The 14,807-nt window shown below is 41.7% G+C and overlaps 1 protein-coding gene across 1 annotated transcript in view; it reads right to left on the reverse strand.

Moving 5' to 3' along the window:
- The window catches only part of LOC137104399 (melanoma receptor tyrosine-protein kinase-like), a 30,067-nt gene extending 18,298 nt beyond the window's left edge, over positions 1 to 11,769 (reverse strand). Inside the window, exon 1 of the mRNA XM_067485527.1 lies at positions 11,347 to 11,769. Within this exon, the coding sequence (XP_067341628.1) occupies positions 11,347 to 11,455 (109 nt within the window). The 5' untranslated portion in view covers positions 11,456 to 11,769. The remainder of the gene's footprint in view (positions 1 to 11,346) is intronic.
- Positions 11,770 to 14,807: the final 3,038 nt, after the last annotated feature.

The raw sequence follows: 14,807 nt of genomic DNA on the forward strand, positions 1-14,807 counted from the left end.
TTGTCAGTCTTTGGTGTTAATAACAGGAACACATGAAGTGCACGAGTTATGTATTTGGAAGTTGTTAAAGTGAACAAACACTTGATAAAAACCTTATTAAAATACTATTATTATATAAAAACGTTTTTCAATGGGTGTATTATTTTTAAGGTGCCACGCGATTTTGAACATGTGCCCCATTGTGGCCACCCCACTAAAAACTTCTAGATCCGCCCCTGTTTGGTGACTGTACATGTTTCTCTGAATGTTTGAAAAGCAGCTGATCAAACATCTGGACCTGCTCCTCAGTGATTCCGAATAAAAAGAGAATCCGCAGTAACGTCACTCACTGCTCAATGATCAGTTTTAATAATCCACAAACTGTGGACGACTTCTCCTAACTCAGCTTCTCTGTTTGTCTGGCTGGGTTCCTATTGGCCGGCTCCCCCCTGTGATTTCACAAAGACAACACAGCTGTCCTCTGCCTCTCTCTGATTGGCTGATGGCTCATGTTGGGATACAGCAAGAGGCTTCACATCTGCACACACACACACACACACACACTCACACACACTTCTCATTCAGCTGTTCATACAGAATCTTCTCTGTTCTTTTCATTCAATAATAAAAATCTAATCACTGATTGTGGTTGTCATCAATATGATTAGATAAAAAGAGTTTTGAAAACAGATGAAACTAATTGTGTACGTCTTGTTTGACAACAGCAGTTTAAATACTTGAGATTACTGTAATCCTCACATTTTAAGTCATTTTAACCAAATCAGTCTTCTGTCCATCCAGCCTCCTCCCACTCATTCCTCCCTGTGGTCTCTTCTTTCCTTCCTTCCTTCCCTCCTCCTCTGTCCTCTGTCCTCTCCCCCTCATGGATTCCCCAGTTCCTCCCTCAACACTCCCTCCTTCCTACTGTTCCCCCCTTTCTGTCGATCCTTCACTCAGTCCTCTCACCAATAATTCTTCTTTTCCCCCATTTATCCTCTTTGTCCTTTGCACATCACTATAACTTTAAACTTCCATCATTTACTCTGGCTTATGGTCCCTAGCAGGGTCCAAACTGCAGACACACTGGACACCTACATTTCCCATAATGCCATTCATTAGAGACTTTTGTCAGAGCATCCATGCATGCTGGACTCCACAACTGCATTTTTTAATGTAAACTTCCTGTTTTACATGTGAGGGCCTCTAATGCCAGAGACTCTTTATAAAATACTGATGAAGGTGAGGAAGAGGATGTTAAGACTCATGGAGTTGTTTGTGTGTTTCTGGTATCTATAGTTCATGATGCACTATGCTACTTCAAATCTCTGACTCACTGTGGATTTAAAGAAGGTCTTCCTGGATCTTGTTTATATATGGTTGTTTCTTACAGATTAAAGTAACACTGGTGTTTACAGAGACAAAATGTCTTCACTTATCTTTGAAGGCATTGCTGAAAATAGTGATTTCCACGTCTGAATTATCATTATCATTATCATGGTTAAGCTTAGACCAAGGTCATGGCTACAACTGCTTTTCAGCCTATAGTGTGATACTGGAACCATAAATGTAGCTGAATTATCTTTTAGCAGGACATTTGTTCAGATAATAAATCACACACACGTATCATTTCAAGTATATGTACCAATTATTAGAGGTGTTTTCAGTTATATAGAGCCTGTAATAAGAAAAAGTGAGTGCAGTTAATCTGAACTCTACTGTCACCAACAACAATATTAAATGTTTTTATATTTGAACATAGTATAAAAGCGACGCTGAAGGTGACGACTTCACAGGTTCAATTTACACAAGTTCAAACACGCTTTATCTCACACACACACACACACACATACACTGAGTGTGTTTAAGAACAGGTTGGATCTGTCAGACTTTTGGATGACATCCTCGGCTGTTGTATGAAATGCTCTGTGTGTGTGTGTGTGTGTGTGTGTGTGTTCACACGAAGGCCAAAGAAAATGCAAAGCACAACTACTTTCTTTTAACCCCAATAGAATTTCCAAAAAGAATTTCTATTACATCTAACAGAATTTAGAGAGTTTTTGAGAGTCAGACAAATAATAAAACGGACTCCTGCCAACAGTATCAGCTGCGCATCTCAAACCATTTCAAAACAGAACGGATGAAGATTCACGCATTGGTTTTTCCACACACACAATAGCAAATCAGTTCTGTAATTAGTCTCTTTGTGGTAGCTGCTATTTAAAGTGGAATAGCCTGAAACCACTGAAGCTGTTCAGGGTTCAGACAAAGTTTCGAGGAATAATAAACTTACCTGTGGTATTTAAATAACTGTAATAGTAGTTTAAATTTGAAGGGATTTAGTAATTTCACTAAATGTATCTTTTAATCACATAATCAGGACGACATAATGAATTTGTTGGACTATTTTTAGCAGCGGATGAATCTGTACTAGCTGCTGAATGATGGGGAATATGTAACAATACAATAGTGTGTTTTCATTGTGATGTGAAGTCCTGAAATGTTTCCTTAAGTGAGGAAAATCTTACAATCTTACACATGATTGTGTCAAAAGTATGTGAACCTCTAGGATTATTAAGTCACTTGAAGGAGAAATCGGAGTCAGGTGTTTGGATCAGTGCGAGTCAGGGAGGTTCTGCCTTATTTGCAGAAGACAAAGTTGGGTCTTCACTCTTAAAGTCTGATTGTGACAACATAGGTTTGTAGTGTGTCATTGGTGGAACAAAGGAGGTTTCTGTAGAAGAGTCGTCTGTTCGGCACATTGTGTACAAACTGAGAACATTTTCATCTAGTTTGTGTGAAAATCTGATCATGTCCTACTTGTGCAGAAATTCTAGAGGTGCATAAACTTTCAAGCACCACAGTATCTCTGATTTGTACACAGACTTGTGAGTAGGTAACTGTAGCTACTGGTTTGGGTCCCTCATGTAGGATGCAAGTTGGACGTGACGCAGAGTGTTTTGTGTTGCGTTCTGGTTCTTGCACATGCATGTCAGCGATCTTCACACCACCATGCTGCCGCTCGCAGACACAAACCACAAATGAACGAGGGAGAGAACGACAGACTTGAAGAAACTGGATCTTTCAAATCCTCTTTATCCATCGCTGCTCTGTCTCCAGGTTCCTGCTGACTCAGCACGAAGCTCAGTGTTTAGGTTTAGTTTTCTGAGACAGAAAGTTTCCAAATCCTCTGATTGTGTTAGAGCAGCAGCTGGAGAAAAGTGTGTGTGTGTGTGAATAGACAAACTGTTCCAGCTTTCAAGGTCAAAGTGCCTGATTTATCACTGTCAACATTTTGTCTGTGTCTCAACCATCTTTCGCTCTGAGCTTAAAGGAACAGTTCAGCAGCTTTTAAAATGCTTGTTAGCTTTTAAGCTGTTTGCTGGTTAGTAATTTAGTAAACTGTGGATTAGAACACTGTGGAGGAAAAGACTGTGAAGCTGTATTAGGACCATGGAGAGATTTTACTGTTTTAATAAATGAGTCAATGATTTGCCATGTTACAGCCGATGGTCGCTGATTTTCATATTGACTATAGACTAATAAAAGGTGTGTTTTTGGAGTGTGAAACATACACCAGGATGTGTGTTCATGTGCTGATGAAAGTGATGTTAGAGTTTCTTACACATTAACATGCTGCTCCGAAATGTTACATAAGTGAATTAAATTGCTGCCAAAAAGAATCAAATGAGCCTCCATGATTTCAGAACTGCAGATTAATGCAAATTTACTGCGTAAATGCAGTACAGGCACTGTTCAGGTACTTCCTGCTGCGTATTTCTGCACTATTCTAACAGACAAAAGTCTCTGGTTTGAATCAGCTTCGTTGGTGCTAAGTGAGAAGTTTCCTTCTTTAACAACCTCATCATGTTTGGCGGCTGTCAGTTGTTTTATGAAGATCAATGTTTCTGTAACTGAGCCTTCTCCAGATTACTATCGTAGCAGCAGCCAATCAGATCGCAGAGATTAGCAAAGAATTTAACAGTTTCACAACCTGCAGGAGATGCAGGCAGAGATAATGCACACACCTGAACCTGCACCCACACTGTCTCTCCACCTCTGTCATTGCAACATTCGGGTTTGTCTGGACTCCCTCGCTCTGAGGAATGCTGTGTGTGTGTGTGTGTGTGTGTGTGTGTGTGTGTGTGTGTGTGTGTGTGTGTGTGTGTGTGTGTGTGTGTGTGTGTGTGTGTGTGTGTGTGTGCGTGTATTGAATTAGCTCTAATGCACAAGGAGCTGCTGGCTGCTCGTTAACACCATAGTCAGTGTTCAGCCTGAGAACTACCAGTCAGTCAGCATGTTGTTTCTGCAGCACTGAGACAGTTTGTCCACTTGTTGACAGTTGGAGACGTCCAATCAGCTGCAGGAGACTGATGGACCTTTGTTACTCACTGACATTACATGCACTTCAGTAACCTGGTTATTGGGAAATATGCGTATACAGTTTGATTTAAACAGTTACTCGACGCCATTACTTGCACTGTCCTCAGCTTTTCTTCCTGCTTCCTCTTTGATCAACGAAGCCGACAGCATGAAACAAATATACAAACCCCATTTCTCGAAAGGTTGTGTAAAGCTATGCAGTTATTTGGAAATGGACTAAACTATGTTTTGATTGTAAATAGTACAAAGACATGTCAAATGTTAAATCTCAGATATTTGATGCAATTAGACGTCATAAAAAGGGGCGGGGGGGGGCTTTACTTGTGTGTTTTTCATAAACTAAATATTTTAATTAATACATTTAAAGGAATACAACATCAGCAGAACTCAATTAGATTTCATTTGCACTATTTGACGTTGACACTTTTTTCACTGTTTAATTTATTTGGCTGTAATTTAACAACTGTGAAACTGTAAATCAACTTAAATTTGATTTAGTGTCTGAAATTACGAGGTCACGCATCCTCATCTGGACACAGTTGGGAGTGTTAGGGGTTTTGGGGGAAACGCAGAACCTCTCTTCAGGGAGGGTCCCTGCCATGAGATTTAATCTCCTCAGTTCTGCTTGTGTTCTGCAGCTGAACAACAAGAGACCCTGTGAATTCTGCTTCTCTCTCTTTCTTTTCTCTTGTCATCTTTATTTATGTGACCCTCATTAAAGTAGCTAATTCCTCTGAGAGGAAAGAAAACGCTCTAAAGAAAAGTGCAGAAACAGAGTGAAGTCGGTTTGTTCTTCCCAGAGCACCAGGACAAAATCCATCTTCAGAAGAGATCAAAGAGGAGAAAATCCAAAATGATCCTGAGTTTGACCTTCAACCAAACTACAAGATGTTTTAAGTCTTGTCCTCAGAGACATCTGCATGATTTCATTTAGATAGTTAGAGATAAAGCAAATGTCTTACTCTGTCTTTAAACATCCAAAAACTTTAAGTACATCCGCATGGTAAAGAAAGCAGACGCTGTATCTCCTGCTTTTTGTGGTTTTTCACTAAAACCCCAGAGTTCAGCTTCACCTGCAGCATGTCACAGATTAAGACACAAAATGCCCAAAACGATCTCACTCCTATATGAACTTAAAGTCAGTCCACATATTCTAATCAGTTCATCCACAAGTGAAAGTGCAACACTGTGGAAAACACAGTCATTAGCACTTTTACGATTTCTTATTGCATTATTACATTAAGCTTAACACAGCCCTTCACTTCATCACACGTACCTCCATCAAGTTTAACTGGATCTAACGTGAACTCTAATCAAATTACGTACATGTTAGAAAGCGCTCGCACTTCATTTGACAAACTGAAGAAGTAACTGCAGCTCAGTAACTTTACTGCCGTATATTAACACTTAGGGAAGCGTCGTTGTTCAAAAACAATCTTTGGCTACAGAAACCAGCCTGAAGTAAAAATAACCAGAACCAGACGTTTGTTTGTCATGTTGTAGAAACTGACTGGATTCTTCCTGTAACAGTGCAGACAGTGTGATGCTGATGTTAACAAACATGACAGATTTTTGATGCGACTAAAAGAACAAAGAGATCGATGTATGTGAGCACATATGAAATGCTTTTCTATGAAGTGGAAATCAATACTTCCAGTGTCTGACCTGCTGTCACTTTGCCTGGAGCTTCACCTCAGAGCTGCTGAAAAGTCAAATATTCACTTACCAAAATCAATAAAAGCTTTGAAATGTTCAGTGAAAACGCTGCATGATGTTTAAAGTGTTGTTTAAAAGCGTTTATTGATGTTCTCACGTGATGGGACAGAAACATGACACTGAACCCGAACTCTGCAGGAGCTGAATGAATCTTCACTGAACCGACAACACTTCATCCTTTCGTTGTCACTAGAAAACCTGCATTGCATTGTAACAATTCTGATTTACACAGTGCAGAGCTGTGATGCCGTGTTTTTCCTCACGGACTTAATACAAAGCAGAATAATCACACTCGACATGATACTCACAGAGGGACAGACTTAATGTTGTCCTGCAGCATGCCATTACACAGTGGCCTTGTCTCTCTGTGTCTCGCATGGACACACACTTCAGGAATGTGTCAACCAGCTGAGAATCAGTCGTCCTGTGGGAGACGCTCAGCACATCTAAGCTCCAGTGGGAAACTCTCTGTTACTGTGTTAAGCAAAACGAATTCAAAGTCTCTGCAGGACAGTAGGACGTTTTTTCTGTTGTTGGATTGTTCAGGTTTTGTCTGTTGGCTTTGTTCACTTGCATAAATGAAAAGATTTACATGAACATCACGCGTTTTGCTCACTCAGGAAAATCTCAATGAACCATTCTGAACAAATGTTTCCTGATCAGAAACACATCACTGAATCAGCACAGTGAACATATTTGTGTGTGTGTGTGTGTGTGTGTGTGTGTGTGTGTGTGTGTGTTCCCTGCCTGCAGCAGTGTTTGCAGGCCAGAGCGAGACTGAGCTTGTCTGTCAGTGTGAAGCTGCTTCACTCTCACTCTGCTGCTAATCAAGGAAAATTCCACAGGGACTGAACCATTTCTGTCATTCTAACATGTTACCGTTAGACACCGTCATGGTGACAGACCGAGGACATGTCCTCTGTGCTCTGTCACAGGTGGGCTGATAAAAACGCAGATGAATGGAGCTAAAAATTGTCCATTTCACTTCCTCTCAGACTGTGATTGAGAAGTGAAGTTCACCTCCAGGTCTGATTCTGATCTTCTCATCTGTGCTGCAGCACGTTGGCTTTGGTGCAGGGGGATTTGCATGAGGGTAGGAAATTCTGAGAAGGCAGGGACACATCGCTCAAGCACTGTCTGGAAAAACAACCGACTAAAGCCCCCGAGCTACTTCAATGATCAACTTAGATGTTGTGCAAAAGCTTAAGGTTCTAAATATAAAGACGCCGGGTTTTTTAAAGACCCAGTAGAGTTTTTCATTTCATCATTTTACCTAAAAACGAAAGATCATGAATCAGGATTTGCTGATTCTAATTCTGCCCAGGTCTTTTTCCTGTACCACCCCCCGTACTTTGGCTCAGCATGCGAGTAAATCCCATGAGTTTAAATCCAGTTTAGCTCTTATTTTGCTGTGCTTGCACTGTCTCATGGGAATCATAAACTAACAAGGTGTTTTCCGAAGTGGTCAGACAAACAGACAGTGGCTTTCAGGGATACGATCAGCTGGAAAACAGTTGTGGAAACATAACCCTAAAAACCAGCACACTATCATCCGAGTAACAACTTTAAATAACAAAATTTAATTCATCACATGTAAATAACAGTGGGCCCAGGACTGAACCATGAGGAACCAGGAGGAACCAAGAGGAACCAGGAGGAACCAGGAGGAACTGCTCACATGTTTACATGATACAAACAGATGTGGGTTTAATAAATGTGATTTATGTCACTAATCAAAACTTAAATCCCACATACAATGAATGTGACTGTTTTTAAACTAAGGACGTTTCTTTTCAAATGCTTCTCTCCCAATATTTTCTGCTCTGAACAGCTGTCAAACCCTGAGCACGGAAACACGTCCTCAAACTCTGCAGGAACCCTGACCCTGAAACGAAGGCAGTGTCCTCACATTCACATCCTCCTGCCTCACACACAGAGCCGACACAGCACAGGTACAATAAGACGCCCGCGTAATCCTGCTCACACTTTCTGAGCTCTGTTATTGACATTCTTCACATTCCAGCTCGGAAAATCCCCAAGGCTGTGCTGCTACTGCTGCTAGTGTGTGGGCACGTCATAACTGCAGGACCGAGCTTCGTCTGACAGCCGCTCGTCCACGTGGAGAGTCTCCTCCACATTAAACCTGCTCAGATTTGGGATCTCTCATCTCTGGAAGGGCTGGTTGATAAGTGGGTGCAGCTGAGCTTTAATAACCAGAAGTAAATACATGTCCAACATGCTGTTAACCAGGCACAGAACGTTCTAATAGGACTGATGCTAATAAAGTAAAGTATACATGTTGCTTTTGGTTTAAAAACCCTGATGCTCTAAATAAAACGACAAACACACAAGCTTGTGTGTCTTTCAGTGTGGATGTCTTGTTCCTGTGTAGGAGGTGTGGACGGGGCCCTTTATGTGTCCAATCCAGGGGCCGATTGTCTCATAATCCCTCGGTACAAGCTGCCGAGCACAGTTTGTCCCCTGCTGCAGAGACGAAACCCACAGCTGAGGCCTGGAGTGGAGAGTGTGTTTGTTTCTAGACATCTGGTCCCATCACGTCCAGCTTTACCCAATCTCAACAATATCTGTCCAGCATGTCCCTTCTCTCGTCTCCACAGTCACTGACCAATCAAGCTCTGAATCGCCTGCTGAAACCCACCACACACGTCGGTTTGTGTGTTTTCAGTTTGGCCAAATGTAAATGTACTTTTCACTCAATACGTCTCCGCTCATTATGCTAAAACCGTTCCCTTGGTTACCGTGAGACTCAAACGTCTTCTTTATCGTCGGTGCAAAGTTTCAGTTCACTGCTTCCAAAGAAACACACACATACGACACAAAGACGGCCACACACACACACAGACTGGAGTGAAGGTCAATTCTGTCTGTTTAGTCACAACAATTCATCATTTACAGAAACTGAAGCTCAGATTTTAAAATGTTTCATCCACAACAAATTCAACACATACACGCACATATTCTCATGTTTGTGTTCATGACGAATCGATAACCAGTCAAATTACAGAAATGAGCAGATTCAGTTTTTGTCTTCTCCACCTTTTGTATTTTCTGATACCTGAACAGTGAGTGTGTGCGTGTGCGTGTGTGTGTGTGTGTGTGTGTGTGTGAGGAGTGAAACAACACAGCAGTCTATTCAACACAAGCAGAGTCAAACAAACACACTTTTCACCATAATCGAATTGTTGCCAGGACAATAATGTGGTGCTGTCAGCTGTTTTCACTTACAACTGAGACACACACACACACACACACACAGAGATAAGAGTCTGAACGGTGGAGCTCAGCGTTTCTTCCCATCACTCATTCAGCTCTTTATTCTCTGCGTCTTTCAGGAGACAAACTCCTGACTAACTGCAGATATTCACTCTCTCCCATGATGCTTCTACTCTCAGTTCACCCACAACCCGCTGAGCACGGCTCCAACACTTTCACTCACAGAGAAGTCAGCTACAACTGGAGACCGACACAATGAGAATCAGTCCATCAACAAACACACACTCGCGTTTATGCTGCACACAGACATTTAGCTGCATTCGCTCATACAGAGATTGTTAGTCACATCATCACTCAGGTTGTTTGGTTTTGGAGGAGAATCCTGCAGAATCTCTCTTTTCCACAGGTTGATGTGTGAGATAATAAAGTGATGACAGTGATGTGAGGACACAATGATACTGAGACAATGGACGAGACACACAGAATGAGCACAGGAGACGCTGACTGCTTCACGATTTTACTCTGAACTTCCTGTAACGACGGGGCTAAGAGTCAAGGTCAGCATAGTCTGTTTTTGTGGCATCTTTGTTCTACTATTTTAAAAACTTTGTAGTCAGTTTTGCGTCTCCAGGGCCCCTGAAACATCTTGTTGTACATAAAGTGACTCGGTGACACTGGCACATTTTCAGCAGGATAACGAACAACCACTCACTGGTACGACCAGGCATCAGTCTGCCGACAAAAGCCTCCTGACTCTTTGGTGGATTAGGGACCTGACCTGTGGGGGGGCTGCAGGACCGACCCAAACTTTAAGCCCCTTTCGGTTTCAGACACGAGCTGTTTCCCAGTCGGACCTACAGTCCATGCAGTGATTAAATCTGTCCTCCCTCTCCTCTGCTCACTGAGGTTCTCACTCCCAGTGAGCGTCCACTGCTGTCTGCAGAACAGGACATACGAGGTCCAAATTAAAACGCATGTGACCTGAGACGTCTGTTGTGTGTTTGATGAAATAATGTCTGATGCAGGGATGTGCAGATGGTTTGGACACATCCGTCTGTCCTCCATTCATCGTGACCACTTATTTGTATCTGTTCTGGGGCGAATAATGTAAAGTTTGTTCTGAAGGACAGAGCAGGATCAGGAGACAATCCAAGCTGATCGGGCTCTGCCTGTCCTCCCCTGTCAGACATTATTTCAGGTTGACCAGTTATTATATATATAACTTATATAGCTGCATAAATCTTTAGCTGGAACTTTGGCTCTGGAGAAAACATTGGGGAGAAACACCGGCGCTGAGGACGTACGAGCTCGGACCTTTGGCTCAAATGCAAAATAAGCATGAGAGGAAATGAAGCTTTAATTGTTGACAAGTGAGTCAGAAGGAGCTGAAGCGTCCTGTGTCTCTGCCTTTACAGTAACGTCGTGTCCAGCAGTTTCCCATCTAGGTTGAGTTGTAGCTCAGCATCTGTACGATTGTGAGCTGCTGTTCATGTAAATAAATAAGTTGGATTTTTCTGTGGCACAATAAAAATAATTCTCTGATTACACTGTAGATAATTACATCACTGTAACAGTCACATAACATACACAGACTTTACAATATAATAATCCGTTTTTACCTTTTTCTGAGTTTTTCTAAACTTTATTTTAAACTTCATAACGATCTTTTCTTGGTTATTTGTCTGTGTGCTGTTCGTGTGATGACATAATAAAATAAAATACCTTCTCTGTAACATTTTCAAATGTTGCTGTTATATTCATAGTGATTATAAAAGTGATAAATTATTTAAAAAATGAGTTTTGTGTTGATGGAATAATGTTATTTTCCTTCCAGTTTAGAAACTAAAGGCTCCCACTGGTCTGAGTCTGAGTTTACTTTTCCCGGAAGATTTTACAGTAAAAGTACACGGTGAAAACTACTTCTCCTAGCAGCAGAACATGTTGGACCTCTAACCCTCCCAGTGGTCCCCCCGGGCTGTCTCCCTCCCGCCCTGACGCGCTCCCTCTCCGGAGCTCTCGGCCCGGGCTCGGTCCTACCTCTCCTGCCGGGGGTGGTGCAGCAGCAGCGGCCGAGCGCCAGCAGCAGCAGCAGCGCCGCTCCTCCTCCTCCTCTTCTTCCTCTTCCTCCTGCGAAGAACAAGTTCATGTGTGCGGCAGGTTTTTAACTCCGATCCTCAGAACTGGTCCCGGTCCGGTTCTCCATGTGCGGCGCCTGCAGCACTGATGCTGCTCCTGAGGTGAAGACTTGGAGCTGAGTGACGAAGCGTGATGGACCCGCAGTCTGTCCTCTTCCTCCTCCTCCTCCTCAGCCACTCCTCCCGCTCCTTCAATCAACTTCACCGACAGGAATCACTTTGTCCATGTCCTCAGGTTTGATATGTTCTGCTGTCACCGCCCAGAAACAGCAAATAAAACACGAGACCAGAAAGTTCAGACTCGGTTTGGTTCTCAGGACCCACAGAGTCCACGCTCTTTGTCTCAGCTTCTGTGTTAGACTTTTATTTGTGTTACTGCTAAAGAACTTAACACGTGTTTAATTTAACTGAACTGAATTAAAAAAACAAAAACTGAGGAACCTCCACTTCACTTGTATCAGTATCCTCCGGGGCCCCCTGCTGGTCACAGGGCCCCAGTCCACCATGTGCTGCTTTATGTGTCCCTCAGTCCAGTCTCTATAGTCCTGGACTCCCATTCGTGAAGTAAACGACTATAATTCGTTAATTATCAGGTTGTTGTTCGGAGATGATTATTAAACTAAATACAAAATACCAGCTGCTCACAATGGACAAAGTACCACCTTCTAATACTAATGTTTATTTAGTGTTAAAATTGGCTTCACACACTAACATCAGTGTGTTGGTAAGAAAATTATGACAAATGAATAATAATAATAATTTTTATTTTAAATCCTCTGTGCTGGTGTACGGAGCCTAAAGCATGAAAACTCTCTTTCCAAATACATATGAACCTGACCTGTAAGTAAAGCAGCTGCTCGTCACATGTTGTCTCCAAATGTTTTTTGTAAAACCAAGAATGAAAGTTTAGTGAAATTAAATAGTTGGAGCAGAATCGTGTCAATATTTAGTTTTAATTTTCTATTTAATCCAGTCATGGAAATCAAACATAACAGCAGCTGGAACCTGATCCTGATCCCTCCAACCTGTGTGTGTGTGTGTGTGTGTGTGTGTGTGTGTGTCCACCACAAACAGAGAAAACAATGATGAAACAAAGGGATCGAACCGTCAGAAACATTAACCAGCCTGCCGGTCTCTGACGTGAGGACAGTGACCTCTTGTGCGCGATGGTTTTTCTGAGAATCTGCAGGACTTAGAAGTCTGTACACATCACATTTTCATTATTTTTTACTAAGATTTTTTTATTTAATGTGTTAAATGTCACTTCCCCAGAGTTTGGCACTGAAAAACAAGAGCCAGTCTACTGAGGACAATATCCTAAAAATGAAATGCAAGCTCTGAAAGACTGTGGTCATAGTTTTAAGGAACAAACCAGGAGGCCCCAGGGCCCAAAATAAAAGCCCCCCTCTGGCTTCAGGCCACTCAGAAACCATCTCAAACAGCAATTATCAGTTGAATAATCATATCGATAAACTGACATCAAAAGTCGCACTTTCAATGGTGAGAGTTTCCTGAACGTGTTCAACGGGGTTTTAGAGATGATTATAGCAGGAAACTGTTTCTCTTCTACGGTGGAACAATGCAGCCTTTACCAGCTTTTCTTCTAAACTCGGAAAAATGAAACAGTCCAGGGAAACAAAAATAAAGTCCACTAAAGCCTTTTAGCATTTCTGGTTTGTTATGATGAAATAAAAAAAAAAAAACATTGCAATGAGAGGACAGCGTCTTCTTTTACAGCGTTGCTTGAAAGTTTGTGAACCCCTTATTAATATTATTTCATGCAAGTCCTAAAACAAGTTAAATGCATCACAATTAAACACACGAGAAAATTATAATTATGTATTTATTTATTTATTGTGTATTAATACCATTTTTTCAGTGAAAAGAAATTTGATGTCTAATAATTAAATGTTATTGTGTGTTATTTTGTCCCAAAATTGAAGTCATAGAATAAACATAACCTTAAAGACGTGCACGTGAGGGTGCGTACACACACACACACACACACACACTTTTCACATTTCACACTTCACATCTTTTTTCATTGGTCTTTTCCACCTCCTCCATTTGACTCCTTAAGCTCTGGCTGATGCTCAGCTAATGGGGTCACATATTTCACCCACAATGCACCTTTTCTGCCTTCATTATTAATAACCGCTCTCTTCTTTGTGTGTGTGTGTGTTTTCCTGTTGTTTGCGTTAAATTCCTCTGTGTGCAGCTGCTCACTTCTTGCCAACACAGCATCTGTGGAGGCAGAAAAAAGGCTCCTTAATGGATTTTATTGCTCATTTGTCCCCAATAAAATGTGACAGTGTCACAGGGCAGAAAGAACCTGAATATAGGTCATTAGTGAGCTGAGGTGAAGCGTACGCTGAAGTCACTTCAGAGTCACAAACATCAGGTTTAAGATGTTGCTTAATCATGTCCAGCGTTCATTTAGATAAGTTCTCAACATATTTTTATGAGAAAGAAGCTGAAAATAAACCAGAGCAGAAAGCTTCTGTGTCGTCGCAGGAAGGACGTTTATGTTCACTGTGTGGGCTGGTTTCTGGTTCCTCGGGTAACTTAAGTTCGTGTGACAAGTTACAACTCTCACACAAACACACACACAGTTTATCTGTGATATTGATCTGAGAAAACAGGTGAGAAAAAAGCAAATAGAGTTTGCAGTGATTTCACCACATCCCGGAAATTTCTGCTACATGGGAACGTTTCTTGAGAAAACCTTTATGGTCCCCGTCTGTCAACAATGCATCATCGGCCTCTGAGAGCAGAGCTAATGGATCCACAAACAGTCAGGAGTTCGCCCCTTCACCTCCAGGAGGTGAGTGCATTATGTATCAAAAGGCGGAGAAGAGCTGTGATCGTAGTGGGACAGTTAAGAGGTGGTGGAGACCAAACACGGAGCTAATAGAGAGTGAAAAATATGGTCGTTGATTCACCGCAGGCTCAATAAATCAATTTTCCAAATGAATCCTATTTTTAAAAATGAATTGTGTTGTTTAGAGCTGTTGTTAGAGTGTGTGGATTATCAACCTCAGGCACGTTTTTGAAAAGTGGGACAGCAACAATCAGGTTTACGAGGAGACGTCGTCTTATGAAATTTAACATAAGTACTGACACAGGTTAGTGGAATATTTGTATTTGAAATTGGGTAAAAGCGTCTGCTAAATGACTAAATGTAAGAATCTTCTGCTCAGGAACATTGGTGGTTTCTAGGGACGTCTCACATGTTCTACTGTCACAACAAATATGGTGGCGACTGGAGCAAGACAAGACAATTCCTGTTGGTATTTGCTGTTGCCTGTGTTTAATGAGGGCCACTGGCTCAAACCACACTATAAAAACATATTCACATGCTTC

The sequence above is a fragment of the Channa argus genome, chromosome 19, assembly GCF_033026475.1.
Source record: "Channa argus isolate prfri chromosome 19, Channa argus male v1.0, whole genome shotgun sequence".
NCBI classification, from domain to species: domain Eukaryota; kingdom Metazoa; phylum Chordata; class Actinopteri; order Anabantiformes; family Channidae; genus Channa; species Channa argus.